At 40.6% G+C, this 16,674-nt stretch overlaps 1 protein-coding gene across 1 annotated transcript in view; it reads left to right on the forward strand.

Moving 5' to 3' along the window:
• fam222aa (family with sequence similarity 222 member Aa) overlaps window positions 1-12,225 on the forward strand; it is a 185,851-nt gene extending 173,626 nt beyond the window's left edge. Inside the window, exon 3 of the mRNA XM_057832705.1 lies at window positions 3,543-12,225. Within this exon, the coding sequence (XP_057688688.1) occupies window positions 3,543-4,996 (1,454 nt within the window). The 3' untranslated portion in view covers window positions 4,997-12,225. The remainder of the gene's footprint in view (window positions 1-3,542) is intronic.
• The last annotated feature ends 4,449 nt before the right edge of the window (window positions 12,226-16,674 follow it).

Below are 16,674 nucleotides of genomic sequence, written 5' to 3' on the forward strand. Positions count from 1 at the left end.
AGTGCATCTCAAATGTGACAAAAAAAAGACTAATTCACTGCTTTCACTCCAAAAACTTTTAGAGCTTATAAAAATATATATATATATTTCTTACCTAAAAACGCATGATAAATAACACATCACTTAAAAGTTAGGTGTTTTTCCCACGTGTTTCAATTGAATTTCCACTTGTGTCAAGCTATAAGTTCTAGTTAAGTTTTAAGTTAGTCTATACTGTAAGTCCTGATAGAATTGTGAGTTTTTGCAGTGTTCAAAATAAATGCTGCGCTGTACTGGAGCACATTAGGCACCAGTGTTACTTGGTATTTTATCCAGCAATGACTAGTGAGCTAAAATTGACAGTTACCATTATTATGTTTTTATTTTACACCCTAATCACTCTACAGCGCTGTTTTCACAGATTAAATAAAGCCTGTATGTAGGAGCTAGCCACGCATCGACAGTGGTCATAATGAATAGAAACCTAGCCCTCCGCAGGGATAACGTTACGTGAGCGAGTGACAGTAACGTTAATCTTATTTAAGAGCGCTGAGAAGCGTACTGCTTTAAGATGGCGACTGATTTATTAACGCCGCCGAGTCGGTTATTCCGCATCTAGTTCTACGTACATATGATATCTATGACACGCATCAGGCGCTACCTGCTACCAAAGTAGCAACATGCGGAGTAGTTTTTAGCAACGTCGGCGCAGTTTGTAACTGCTGTCGGCTGCAGTAAGGTATTCTTTTATTGCTTCTTCTTCTAAGCACGTGACATCAGCTTGTTGTCCCGCATTAAAAGTCCGGGCAAAACGTGATGCCTAGAGCTGGCAAAATTAAACGATTCCTCGAGGTGAATAAAATTACTCGGATCAGTTTTTAAACTCGAGTTACTCGAGTTGCTCGAGTATTCGTTTCAGCTCTAGATAAATGTACTTCTAAACATAATTAAAATAATTCACTTAATAATGGTAAGGTCTATTGTATCCTTACAACATATAGCAAGACAATCTATATTACTTATACAGCTGAACTCGTTATTTAATGCAAATAAGGCTGCTTAAAAAGTTGGTGGGGACAACTTGAGCATCCTGAAAAGTTGCTAGTGTTATGTCCCTACTGTCCCTATGCAAACCTACTCTATGCCCTTGGTTTCCAAGGACAGATTTATGACTATTGTATTGGGTTTCATTAACTCATTGGTTGCTATTAACGGGCTGGCAGCGATTATTATTATTATTACTAACCTCTCCCAGTCAAAATGGATTGGACGTCTATCACCGTCAATGGCACTGAATATGTTACACTGTGTACATATACCGAAAGCTGTGACCAGCTAATTGCCATGTACAGTAGCTGATGACACACCATAGACGTTAGAACTGGGCTTTTTAATGTACTTCAGAACTGAACCACTTACAATTCTCAAATGTGCCACTCCAATTAAACAAGCTTTGATCCACTCCCTCTTTGCTTGGTATCTAACCTAACCTAATTCATTGCTAAAGAGGGTTCGAATTAATTTCACAATGCCCAGATTTAACACCGCCTAAGGTTCCAGGCTTTTGACAGAATGAGTTTTTTAAAAGAGTCACTCGGTTAGGGAGTTAAAATAAGATTGAAAGAAGTCTCTAATGGAGGAGATTTGTGATTGGAACAATCCTGATTATGATATGTAATCCCCCCCCCCCCCCCCCAAGTTTAAAGACATTTCTAGTTGTTCTGTTATAGTAATTAAAAAAGGTCACTGTGGAGTAGGCCTGAACGATATTGGAAAAAACTATTGCTGAGATTTTTGGGGGTTTGCGATATATATATATTAGGGCTGTCAAACGATTAAAATTTTTAATCGAGTTAATTACAGCTTAAAAATTAATTAATCGCAATTAATTGCAATTCAAACCATCTATAAAATATGCCATATTTTTCTGTAAATTATATATATATTCTGTAAAATAATTTGTTGGTATGGAAAGATAAGACACAAGATGGATATATACATTCAACATACTGTACATAAGGACTGTAGTGGGCATTTCACTCTACTGTCATTTAAATCTGTCTATGCTGTCCTCACTCCGAAGCGTCTACTTTTTCCAAAGCTAGACAGCTAGTGAACGACGCCTTAATAATCAGACTTCTTCCTTTTTCATCTGATTTATTAATAAAATGGCCTCAAACCACTGTCCTCTTTAGACCGAAGTGAAACTACAAAAAAAAGTACACAAGCATTGCATTAGCAACAACGTTAGCTTAGCACGCTATACAGGTTCACTAAAAATAAACAAAAAGCATCTCATACAAAAAATATAACATTTCGCTTACTAACATAATATGTACATTCTTTACAACAACCATACTTACGGACAAATCTTGTCCAAGGATCATATAAGCACAACATTACAACGTAGGCGTCAGCCCGAGACGTCGTGCAGCCATATTGAACCGGCAAGAAAGCAATAAACCATGTCGCAAAGCGACCACAAGAGTTCGCTGTTAGATAGCACAAAAAACTTGCTGTAAAACTTACCAAAAGGCAGAATACTGTCTGAGCGGGACATGTGCGTTAATTGCGTCAAATATTTTAACGTGATTAATTTAAAAAATTAATTATCGCGGGTTAACGCGATAATTTTGACAGCCCTAATATATATATATATATATATATTTTTTTTTTTTTTTTAAAGAAATTTTCACTAGATGACTTGAATAGCTTTTTGGAAAGACTTTGGATGACTAATTATGACCACAGTGTACAGTGATCCCTCTTTTTTCGCGGTTAATGAGGACCAGAACCCGCCGCGATAAGTGAAAAACCGCGAAGTTGCGCACCCCGCCCCCCAAATTATTTTTTGGTGTGTGTGCTCAATGTATTTATTCAGATTTAGCAATGGAAAGAGATACACATAAGGCATGTTTTTTCTCACTTTTCCCCCAAAGTATGATTTTTAAAAATGTATTATATATATTAATAAATGGTTTTAAGCACTTCAAATGTAATGATTATGATCAAATTTAAACATAACATAAATCATTTTTGAACAAGAATAAAGTGCTGTAGTAGAAAAATGCTTGGCTTTATTAAATACTTCTGTTTATCTACCTTAGCTGTGACTCTTGGTGGACATGTAGAAATTACAAACTCCTCATGATCACTTCTGGCATTTAATTTATATGTCTCAAACGTCTCCACACACACATATTCATTCCAAAGCGGCTTCCTTGCAGAAACTGCTTAACAAGTTAAACGATGATGGACAGCTGCTGCGCTGTGATGTCCGCTTCTTTGGCAAGATCAAAGATACCAGCATCGTTAACTTTAATAAGCAAGTGCTGCAGTGACTGTGAGGTTCAAAGAGCTGGGAAAGGGAGGGTGTGAGGCCTTGCGCAGAGTAGAAAGCAGGGCGTATGTGGATTAAAAAAAAATCAAAACTATCGCACGTCCTTGCGATGGGACTATCGAGCACGCACACATCACGATGCCGATGTTTAAACGATATATCGTTCAGGCTTACCGTGGAGGTAAATGACTCACTTGTTCTTTCCTCTGTTTTGAACCCACAGGTGATCTGGTGGTGCCTACACATTCCCCTCGTTACCCAACGGCGGCAGAACTTGATGCCTACGCTCAGAAGACAGCCAACAGTCCTCTGTCCATCAAGATCTTCCCAACCAACATCAGGGTTCCCCAGCACAAGCACCTTAACAGGACTGTAAACGGATATGACACCACTGGCCAGCGCTACAGCCCCTATCCACACTTCCATACTGGGGGCTACCATGGCCTGCTTGCCATTGTCAAATCCTCTTCTTCCCCCTCATCATCATCCACCTTCGTCTCATCGAAAGGTGTTCTCAAGAACTCCGAAGGCAGACGGACTAAGCTCTCTCCGGCCCACATAGCCGTCGCCCCTTATCCTCCAAGTAGTAGCACTTTAGTCACTGGCCCCAGCCAGATGGGATATCAAACTGGGCCCACCAAGCCACCAGAGGGTCCTGGATTGTCAGTGCCCCCTAATGTCACTGTAGCTGGCTCAGTGATTCCTGTAACAGGGGGACGCGGCCTAGCTCTCCCCGCACAGTCCAACCTCCCCTCCATCCAGAGCATCATATACCAGATCAACCAGCATTGCCAAGCCCAGGCTCTGCAGCAGGTGTGTCAAGGGGCGCCTCCCTCCAATTCCAGTCCCTCCAAGCAGGGCACCACTGTCATGGGGGTCTCCTCTAGCTCCTCAGGTGGAGGCTACGTGGTAGGAATTGGTCCACAGGCCAACATGGTGTACACGGGTTCAGGGCTGCCGGCTCAAAACTGTGAGGCGGTGAAGACCGGGGTTTACGCAGACGGTATGGACTACATCCTCTGGCAGAAGCAGCAGCAGCAGCAACAGCAGCAACAACAACAGGCCGTGCTACGAATGTACAGCGGGGGCAGCGGAGGCGGAGGTGCTATCAGCAAGTCCCCAGAAAGTTGCATTCCGGTCAGCGGGATCATGGCGGGGCAGGTTTCGTCGTCCTCGTCCAGACCTTACCAGCTGACGGCGAGTGCTAGCGGTGGAGGCGGGCTGGACAAAGTGAGCTCTTCCCCATTGAACTGCATGGGCATGCATGGGAATTTCTCAGTGGGTCAATACTTTGCACCCCCTTGGAACAGTGTCCTGGTGACACCTGATAGTGACTGCTACAACCCCCAGGAGCTTCTGGTGTCCTCAACAGGCGGGTCGGTCACGGGCCACAGAGATGTGGGCTTCCCGCACCATCCTTATCACCACCACCACCACCATCATCACCACCACCCCGGCATCGACAGCAGCGGCCGTCTTTGTTGCAGCCTGCCCAGCAAGAGTTTGTGCAACACGTCCGTGTTGAGCAGCAGCTTGCAGTCTCTGGAATACCTGATCAACGACATCCACCCACCCTGCATAAAGGAGCAGATGCTGGGCAAAGGCTACGAAACTGTGTCGGTGCCACGTCTGTTGGACCACCAGCACGCACACATCCGCCTCCCCGTTTACAGATAGAGGCAGAGCAGAATCGCAAGAATCGAGTTGCGAATTTGTAAAGTCAAAGAACAGATTCCGTTTCGCGGGGGGGTGAAGATTTGCTTTAACCGGCGCGCAAGCTTAGCGAGTCGTGCGAACCAATACACGGTGGTTTCCAGCCAGGCTAGGAGAATTCCAAATAAGAGAAGGCAGTAGTGATTGCAAATGGAGGAGAAAAGGGATTTTAACATTCTCCTGATGATCCATTGTGCGATTTGCCAATAGGAGTTTTGCATTGATTTATTTGTCTTTCTGTTTCCTTTCACGTTGCTGTTTTCCTTGCCTGAACTGTTAACTTTTTTCTCTTTTATTTCTCCGGTGGAATCATAGCTTGACATGAAGTGCATACGCCACTTGTACCCACACTTCAAATAATAAGACTGAAGCTACTGCGTAGGTCGTCACTGAAATAAACGGTCTTCAGAGGACCAAAGTTTAGGGCTGCTCACAACATCCGAAAACCACATGCAGATGGATGAAGACAAGACTCGGTGAAATTAGAGCCAGGACTCCAATGTTCTGTACAAGAATCATCAAGTCGGATTAGCTAAGGATAGTACATTATTAATGATTATTGCTGTTATAATTGATACAAAAATTGCACTGCTTGAATCTTGTTAACTTTGAAGTTTGGAATTGGGTAGTTTGGATATGATATATTTAAGAAACTTGAAAAACTTGAACCTATTTTATGTTGTTTTATATATTTGTAGGTATATTATATGTATTGGCTGCTATGGGGAAAAGTGTTTCGGATGCTTTGTTTTTTTTCCACTTGGTTTTTATGGTTTAAATATTCCTTTTCAAGCTAATGTGCAGTTTCATATGTCTTGGTTTAAGGCATCATCGTCGCTTCGGTTCTGTAAGAACTGACTTTGTCAGAGTTTGTGACCAACACTGGAAACATGGTGGTTGAAAAGTGACTAGGCATTATAAATGGGTCGTATTATTCATATTACAATTACAAATTTATCGGAGCATTTGGTGCATGTTCTTTATACATGGGGTGGAAAAGTTCATATAGTATTTTAAAGGGAACCGCGGACTGTTCTTAAAAGATAAATGTTAGTATGATTATAATAATTTTGTATTCAAATCCATATTAATGTTTTTATCAAATTTGAAAAATTAGTTGTAGGTCGCCATTGTTGTTGACGACGCAATGCACTCTGGGCGGTGACGTCACTGGGCAGAGCTGCCGTACTTCCACAGTGTCACTCGTTAGTAGGCATGTGCCTGTATGAGATTCTGACGTTATGATAACCTGAAGCCAAAATATCACGGTAACACGGTATTGCAATTACATCAAAAATAAAATTAAAATAAATGCTGTCCTTTAGGTGTGCATAAACCCACAGCTCAAAATGATTACCATCAGAACAAAAACAAATGAATTACTTTCCATAAAAAGCATGTGTGTATGACTCGTATCATTTTTACATTATCTTTCTCATCACAGACAGTTGCCAAAAAAACACATTTTACCACCGCTAGACACACTAAACACACTGGAGTTAACTCTTGTAGCTGGTGGGAAACGTTCACGATAGTGTTTACTAACCTTTAATTTTGTATAAATGCGAAATCATATTGGAGGTATTGCCTCCTCGGCAGCCTCCGCAAACATGTTTTCCATGTCATTTGGCCCTCCTCCTCTAAGCCGCGGCCGTCTGTAACTTTTCTGTAGCCGAAGTATTACCATACCAGCGATTTTGTTTTCTTCGATGGAGGGGGAAAAAATCAGAAGTTTTACCTCCTCCAGCCATCGTGTAGCACAGCTGACTCACTGACACTGAGCAACAACCGGTGGGGAAGGGTCGAGCAAGGGGTTTCTCCCTGCATTTTTGGGACATAAAAAATAGCTAATACCTTCGGGACAGTATGATGGAAAATGTTTGTGGTTTTTCAAACTTTGACCTTTTCATACTGCGGCATACATTAAAACCATTAATCAGCACATGTCTACTTGTTAGCTACATAAACATGTCGTCGGTTCTGTCCTTCCAATTTGAACCCAAGCGAAAAGTGATGACCAGGACAGCACTGTCAATATTTTGCAAAATGAGCAGCAAAAGCAATTAAATGAAGGTCTCCAGCGGGATTCGAACACGTGTTTCCCGTGCGACAGACGAGCACGTAGACCACAGGACTATTTTTTTCACGTGACTCTTGGGTCATGATTTTCCTTACATAGCAATTGCAACCCATTTGTGTTGTCCGTCTGTGTTGTGAAACCTGAAAGAGAAACGCAACTGAAAAGAAAATTCGGCTGGCTTGACCACGGAATTAGAAAACTGGGTTCACTTCAGACAGCAAGTAGACAACAATAACATAGGGATTGCGTAAAGGAGTTTATTGAACACACACACAAAAAAACGCAAAACAAAAAGGGAGACACACAAAGGGTCTGTAACAGTAGATCGGGATAAACTAAAAAAAACAACAAAAAAACGATGGAAATCTGTGGTGAGATGCAGACAAACTAAAACAACAAGGCAATGATGCAACTAGCAACGAAGGGATATACAAACTGTCAAATGACAGCAAGTCAATATCTCGGCAAGCCGCCTAGGATCGGTTTAAAGTCACTGCTGATGAGCTGGAATTGGATGCAGGTACAACGTCGGGAACTCATCCCACATCTCTCTAACAAAACCATCTGACCATCAGCTGAATGTAACAAAATCATGCCAGTCGTCATAGTAGCTTCACTTGCTAGCTAACACAGCTATTCCGCATCATCACCCCCAGCATGCATTGCGCACGTAAAAACACGGCGCCTTCCGCAGGTCAAAACATGTACTAAATATTACAGATTTTTAAATCAATCGCAATAATATGTGTTTCAAATCACATATTTTAGTAAAAGAGAACAATTGTGGCTTATTCGAGCCTACAATTCTTTTAAGTCCAAGGTTCCCTTTAACATAATTGACAGTGGCAAAAACAAGAAACCAACATGTGAATTCACTAGATGTCTAGAAAAAAATATGAATTAATAAATAGGTTTGTTTAAAAATAAATCACTTTAGTGATACGAAATATTGAAGCAATTCATAGTGGCTAGTTGCTTTTCATCCACTACGACCAATTACAAAGGAGTATTAGGGCCACACTTAAAAGGAAATCATTTTAGGGCACTTTCACATCAGACCAAGAGGACCAGGGTCCGGTTGGAGAGCTACCTTGCAACAACACTTACGAATGACTTGTTGAAAAGGTTCAATATTCGGGGGCAAAACACACGGGAGGCGATGGCGAAATGCGAAAGTCATCGCTGTTGAGCCGAAAGTAAACATACAGGGTGCGATGCAACAGCAGCGGCAAGCAACAGCGACATGCATCTCTCTCTGGCTGTGCGTTGCCGCTCGTCTCTGATTGGCTATGAATCTGGAAAGCATTTTAAAATTTCCGGTCTTTTCTGAGCGCCAGCAACTTCCCGTACTGCTGCTTCTTTATTTATCATCATCATTTATCATGCCGAGAGGTATCATAAAGTCCAGGTAGTCCCCGGTTTACGACGTACTCGACTTATGCGATTTTGACTTTACCTAATTGTACCTCACAGTAGCTTATTTTTTTTTACGTTATTAACAAGACTTGTTCTGTCCTTACTAAATATGAAGTTGTTCAGCTTGACAGACAGCAAACAAAGCAATTGTGCTTTTGAAGCTTTTTTCTTCCTTCACTTTTGACAATTAGTAAAGCTGTAACACACATACGTACACGTCTGTTCAAAACGACACACATTTTTGCAATATAACACTTGACCCAAAACAATAGGTGTTCAAACGTCTATCTAGTCTGATCAATATGTAAATTAAGTAGATTAAATTAGCCTAATTTGCTTGGCAAAAGTCAGCTAACTTAAATGCTCCGAATGCTAACGTATTTAAAATTCTCATAGCAAATCGCTCACACGTAACTCCACAAACTGTAGCTCTAAACTCAATTACAAATGCATACACAACCATATATTAGCTGAAATAACTTAAAGCCTTATGTGAGCCAGCAGCTATCCTTTAGTGCAGGGGTCGGCAACTCAAAATGTTGAAAGAGCCATATTGGACAAAAAATACTCAAGTCTGGAGCCACAAAAACTTAAGCCTTATAATTAAGGCAACAGATGCTGGATGCATCTATAATAGCCTAATATAAAAATGACTATATTGGCCACAAATACGTACATAATGAATCTTCATGATTAAATTTGCTTATTTTGCCTAGCAAAAGTCCACTAGCTTAAATGCTATGAATGCTAACGTATTCAAAATTCTCAAAGCAAATCACTCACATGTTACTCCACAAACTGTAGCTCTAAACTTAATTACAAATGCATACACAAACATATATTAGCTGAAACAACTTACAGCCTTATATGGGCCAAACCAGAGCGCAGCTATCCTTAAGTGCAGGGGTCGGCAACCCAAAATGTTAAAAGAGCCATATTGGACCAAAAAAACTCAAGTCTGGAGCCACAAAAACTTCAGCCTTTTATGAAGGCAACAGAGGCTGGATGCATCTGTATTAGCCTAATATAAAAATGAGGGGTCAGCAACCCAAAATGTCGAAAGAGCCATATTGAACCAAAAAAACTTAAGTCTGGACTATATTGGCCACAAATACGTACGTAATGAGTCTTCATAATTAAATTAACTTACTTTGCCTAGCAAAAGTCCACTAGCTTAAATGCTATGAATGCTAACGTATTTACAATTCTAATAGCAAATCGCTCACATGTTACTCCACAAACTGTTGCTCTAAACCTAATTACAAATGCATACACAAACATATATTAGCTGAAACAACTTACAGTCTTATGTGAGCCACACCAGAGCACAGCTATCCTTTTGCGCAGGGGTTGCCAACCCAAAATGTCGAAAGAGCCATATTGGACCAAAAAAACTCAAGTCTGGAGCTACAAAAACTTAAGTCTTATAATGAAGGCAACAGATGCTGGATGCATCTACAGTGGGGAGAACAAGTATTTGATACACTGCCAATGGGTTTTCCCATTGGCAGTGTATCAAATATTTGTTCTCCCCACTGTATATTAGCCTAATATAAAAATGACTATATTGGCCACAAATATGTACATAATGAGTCTTCATGATTAAATTAGCTTACTTTGCCTAGCAAAAGTCCACTAGCTTAACCCTTTAATGCCAGCAATATGAAGCAATCGTAAAATTTGAAAAATAAGGTCTTAAAGAAACCTTTTTTTCAAATTTGTAAAAAGAAAAGTCAAAATGAATATGTGTAATAAGCGCTCTAATATCTATAACCCTTGCTGTATTCCTGTTTCTTTTTCTCATGGAACCTGCAGATGCATGTGTTGACTTGTATCCATTTTCCAAAAAGAAATGTCAAAATTCTGAATTAGTCTCAAAATCATGAAATTTTAGTTGTATCAAATGTGATACATTTGGCAATAAAGGGTTAAATGCTACGAATGCTAACGTATTCAAATTTTTCACTTGACACAAAACAATTGGTGTTCAAACGTCCATGTAGTCTGATCAATATATAAATTTGGATTGCTAATATTGAAATTGCTAATATATAACTCCACAAACTATAGCTCTAAACTTAAATGCATGCACAAACATCTATTAGCTGAAACAACTTACAGCTTAATGTGGGCCAAACGAGAGGGCAGCTGTCCTATATCCATGTCAGACGAGTCTCCTACTCAGTCATAGAGGCCAAGGCGACAGTTCAGCCACACCCAATGCTGCCACAAGAGGTCAGTGTATCCTCCATCATGAAACAAAATACTTCTGGACTTTTTGGCCAGTCATTTTTTTAGGATTAATTCCGTTTTAATTCAGGTTACGTCGCCAGCGTAGAAACGGAACTCATTCGTAACCCGTGGACTACCTGTATAAATCTTTATCCTTCAGATTGAGCTTTTTCCTCATAATGTTGCTCTTCTTTTCAGTGTCTTTCCTAATACTCCTTAAGAATGAATCTTGAAACAACTATTTAAAAAGAACATACAAAACAGAAATGTTACAGTGAGGAATGTGAATTACAAGGTTATCGATATACATGTACGTGTGCTTAACGCGTGGATGAGTGTGTGTATGTTCCCGCCGTGCATTTTAGCTCTTCGAAAGCCTCAGACTTTTTATTTTCCCATGTCATTTGAAGATTTTGACCAGTCCCCATGAAACCATTTCAAGTAATGTACAGGATTCCTTTTGCTGATTTTGCTTCCTTTTTAACAAAGGCCTAAGCGGCTCCTTTCAAAGTGTGACTGTCACATCTGCCTTCTCTGTCAGGTGTCATCATAGCGGTAGAGGTAGCTGGGCTAGAAGGAAATCCTACTTTGGGAGTTGCGATTCACTCCGCTTGCAAATATAAAAATGAAAACAATCATTTGCTCTCCTCTGGCATCAGATGAAATGAGACAAGGGTCATTGGTTTTCCTTGTTCGTTTTAGCCTCTGGTTGGGATGCATTTAGCCCTGGCCAGTCTTAACTAGATGATTCAGAGTAGTGAAATATTTATTATGACTGTGAGATTCCCTTGAATGTACTGCACTTAAATTACTGCGATGTGTTATTGCCTTGTGGGATTCAAGTGAAAGCGAAAAATTGGATCAGTGCAGCAGACCTGTGGTCTTGATTAGCATTTCTTTTGTCAGTGGAATTTCAATGCTAAATTCAATTTATGAAATAAAGTGGAAGCTGGAGCTTTGTTGTTGGGAAATACTGGCATCAGTCTAGATTTATGAAGTGCAATTATTATGACTGTATGAACATTTTTTTTTCTCTGAGCTTACACCAAAAAAAAAAATGTAAACTACAGTTGTCAATACATTCCCAATGTACCACATCCCTAACCCCTATCCTTTTTGTTTTGTTTTGAGGTGTAAAATAAATTTCTTTAAGAATATATCCAGAGGCCACGTCTCGGCTTTGACGTCTGTCATTATTTTCTAAACCTAGATGTCCTTTTAGATGTCGGCGGGGAGTCGGACCCTGCGGGACTTTGAACAGAGGCTTGAAGAGTGATGTTGAACCTTTGCTGTCATTGAGGGGGGAATAACTGTTGAGTTGTCTTCTTTAATCCTTCGGGGATAGAAATACCACACTTCATTATCACAATAAAAAAAAGGGATAAAATACTGATTATATGATGGTTTCCCCAAAGAAGAAATGTGTCTTTCGTTAAAGTGCATATGACAGGATTAAAAAAAAACGTCTTAAATAGCATTATTATGTGAATTAGAATCATATTTTGAGAAAATTCGACTATACAGTTATGGGGCGCCGTTTGTAAAGCAGCACATGCTGAAAATTACGACATTTTCTCACATTTGGCGCTACACAGTGTTGAAAACGTGGTGTGAAATTTTTAGAGTCACATTTTTTTGCACATTTACAACATTATTTAGCAACCTAAATATTCATTTTTTAATAAGTTTTGGATCTGAACGTTTAAATCCAGACCTAAATATTTAATTTAAATCTTAAAATTTATATCCTAAATGCTAAATCTGGAAACGGTTGGAACTAAATATTTAGCTTAATATGCAAATTCACATGACTGGAGACCGGAAGTAACAAAATAAAAGCTGGAGCACACAAAATACTCTTTAAATAGTTTCTCCTAAATATGTATTTTACTTATATATTGTTATTATCACAATGACTCATGTCCAAGAGCCACCGTTGAGTAGGTTTTATTCATTTTCAAGCAACGTAAACAGGCAGTCTGAGCTGGTCCACCAGCTTCTATTTTGTTACTTCCGGTCTCCAGTCATGTGAATTTGCATATTAAGCTAAATATTTACTTCCGACCATTTCTTGATTTAACATTTAGGATGTAGGATATAAATTTAAGATTTAAATTAAATATTTGGTCTGTATTTAAACAATCAGGTCCAAAACTTCTTATTTAAAAATAAATATTTAAGTTCCTAAATAATGTTGTAAATGCAAAAAAAAAAAAAAACTGATTCTAAAAATGTCACACCATTTTAAACACTGTGTGGCGCTAAATGTGAGAAAATGTCGTAATTTTCAGCATATGCTGCTTTACAAACGGCGCCCCATATACAGTGCCCTCCATAATTATTGGCACCCCTGAAAAAGATGTGTTTTTTAGCTTCTAATAATTTTTTAAAATTAAAATAATATGGGACCTTAATGGAAAAAAAGAGAAAAATCCAACCTTCAATACAAGTGCATTCCTTCAGTGGGGAAAAAATCCCACAAAGAAAAAAAATTTTGACATCAAATAATGTGTGTCACAATTATTAGCACCCCTGGTGTTAATACTTTGTTCAACCCCCTTTTGCCAACAAAACAAGGTTTGGGCACTGAGATGGCCATGGGAGGAGCTTGATTATGTGTCTGGTGAACCATTTCTATGTAGATTTGGCCGTATGTTTAGGGTCATTGTCTTGTTGAAAGACCCAGTGACGACCCATCTTCAGCTTTCGGGCAGAGGGCAATAGATTTTGATTTAAAATGTCCTGGTATTTCAAAGCATTCATGATGCCATGCACCCTAACAAGGTTCCCAGGGCCTTTGGAAGCGAAACAGCCCAACAGCATCACTGACTGTTGGAATTTAGTCCCCCGGCCAAACCTGCATGGGAACGGCGGCAACCGAACGGAACTGGTGCTCCGCTGTTTACTGCCCCCGCGAGCCAAACCAGGAGGAAACAAAACTCCGCGCGTTCTCTTCTTATTTTAACCCTTTTAATCCATGTTTCACAAGTTTGAAGAAGACTCACCGAAAACAGGTTGACAATTTATTCGTCGACAATGGTCAAAAACAAGGCAAAAACAGACGACGGAGGGGCCATTCTGGATCCAAAGCAAGGCTACATAGAAAATGTTTCCGATCAGCAAATCTGTCTTATCTCAAGTGTCCAGTGTTTTTTAAGTCCGTGGTGTAGTGGGCCGGCCGAAGGTGTGTCCGTGCGTTGCTTTGGGATCATCCCTCTCTGGCCGGTTTCGGGATGTTTAGGTTGTGCGTGGATGGGATGTGGTTGCCACAGCGACCGACGCTGGTCTTGACGTCACAAGCCCCCGCTATCAACTTAATTATCCGGGCTGGCTACTTGTTTTAGGACAAAGCGCACTGGTCTTTGTCCTTGTTCGTTTGTCGGCAGAACTGATTGCTAGAGTTGGTGCGTCAATCTTGCTCGTGGCGCACACGTTGGGCTTCTGTGATAAGATGGCGTTGTGTATCTATTCTGTTTCTTTAAACTATGGTGTGCTATTTATTTTACATTAGGTGTGTTAGAGTAGTGCAGTGCTACAGTGAATATGAGAAATGATACTATTCCCTGATTGATTATATTACGTGTGTTCAAGTACTGCAAACAGTTAGACGGTGCCTACGGGAAACGGTACCATTTTTCCTTTTCCCCCTCATGAGCGCCGATAAGGTGCTTCACTTTACTGTGTTCAAGGCCACTGAGTGTGCCTAAACTATAGTTGAATGAATGTGTTAGACTAATGCAAACAATTATAAGGTGTGTGCGAGAACGGTACCTTTTCCCTTCATGACCCACCCCCATACTTCACAGTGGGTATGAGGTGCTTTTCAGCATGCGCATCTTTCGTGGCACGCCAGACCCACTTAGAGTGTTTGTTGCCAAAAAGCTTAATCTTGGTCTCATCTGACCAAAGCACACAGTCCCAGTTGAAGCCCCAATACCACTTAGCGAACTCCAGATGTTTGCGTTTATGATTGTGAGTGAGGAAAGGTATCTCTGTGCAAGCCTCCCAAACAGCTTGTTGGCGTGTAGACAGCACCTCATACCCATACCATTTTAATCAAAATATGTCGCCCTCTGCCCGAAAGCTGAAGATGGGTCGTCACTGGGTCTTTCAGCAAGACAATGACCCTAAACATATGGCCAAATCTACACAGAAATTATTCACCAGACACAAAATCAAGCTCCTCCCATGGCCATCTCAGTCCCCAGACCTTGTTTTGTTGGCAAAAGGGGGTTGTGCAAAGTATTACCACCAGGATTTTTTCCCACTGAATGAATGCACTTGTATTGAAGGTTGGATTTTTCTCTTTTTTTCCATTAAGGTCCCATATTATTTGAATAAAAAAATTATTAGAAGCTAAAAAAACATATCTTTTTCAGGGGTGCCAATAATTATGGAGGGCACTGTATACAGCAATTTGGCAAATGGCAGATGACGAGAATTTAGTCTTTTAATCCGCCGTTTAGCCACGTCTACCATTAAAGGGCTCTAGCATCCCAACAGGAGGATGTCTCCAGCAGGGTCATGGTTTCATCTGATTTAGTATTCAGCCCATTCAGAGGGAATTATTCAGAACGAGGAAAATGCTACGAAGAGAGCCGCAAAATGTAATTGTTTCAGTCTCTCTACTCCAATATTTTTACAGGATATTCTTTTCATCGATGTATTTTTTTCTCCAATTGCTAAATAAATGGTATGGTTATGACAAATAACAGTCTTGTGCTAAATTGAATATGAATTCAGTACGAAATGGCAAAATTACTCCATAATGATCAAAACTGTCCACTTCCTGCACCTCCCAAACTATATTTCATGCCACCGTAGTTAGTCTGGCTTTTGTCATTTCCCTGCCCCGGCTTTGGAGAGCATAAACAAACCAGGAGGCGTGACAGCTAGCCACCATGCTATCCCGAACGGAGTGATGTTTCAAAGTCTATTCTCGGCTTTCCAAGTGAAAAATCACTCAAAGCCACCCGGGATCATTTCACACGGCGCCGGGGTTGTCGATTGTCTTTGCCGATCGGAAACCCGCCCGGCGGCAAGCAAGTTACAGCTCGTCCCCTGCTGCGGGCAGGAAAGCATGTTTGCCGGGAAAGCAGCTGGAAAATTACCGCCTACAAACTGGCCGACGTCGGAGGAGCGCGTAGCTGCCACATGGTCAACACGAATATGGCATAAACTAATGCTTAACTACACGGCGAAGACACAGTGTGCAGTTGTTGTGCAGCTAACATGGCAGAATGTGTCTGGGGAGAACTTTTCTACATCTTAGTCCATGATCAAATGTAAGTAAATAGTCCTTTATTTAAAGAAAGTTTGTAGTGTTTACTTTGTAATCGCTGTATTCGCAGCCATTTTAAACACAAAGTTGCAATTTCTGATCTGGTGGAAAATTTGACAGCACACCGGGCAGACGAAGTTGGCAATAAGCCGAGTATAGCGCTCTCCCGGCGTAGGGATGTGCGACAAGCCGATCCAAGTATTTGACATTATACAAAACAAGATATTTACTAACTTCCTCGTAAGTCCAATGGTCCCACAGTTGTCGCACACTTGTTTTGGCCGATCTCGTGGTGAACGGGAACTTTCAGAAAGCCAAAAAGGCTCACATGCCTCTCCCTGGTGCAGCTACAAAAGCCTGCAGCCGTTTTGCTGGCGTGATGCGAAAAATAAACAAATTAATCCGCAAAATCAGCTGAATCCGCAATCAATCTGCATGCTATAAAGAAATACTGAATTGTGAGATGCTGACCCGGGTGATGTCACATTCGCATTCGTCCTTAACCTGAGACTGAAGCCAGAAGTAATTCATTTTCATGGCACGGGATTCAAAAATTGAATATATAAAACGATCACTTTTAGACTTTTATAGCCATTTTAAGTTGTGTTATTCCTATATAAAAAATAATTAGTT

The sequence above is a fragment of the Corythoichthys intestinalis genome, chromosome 3 (assembly GCF_030265065.1).
Source record: "Corythoichthys intestinalis isolate RoL2023-P3 chromosome 3, ASM3026506v1, whole genome shotgun sequence".
Lineage (NCBI taxonomy): Eukaryota > Metazoa > Chordata > Actinopteri > Syngnathiformes > Syngnathidae > Corythoichthys > Corythoichthys intestinalis.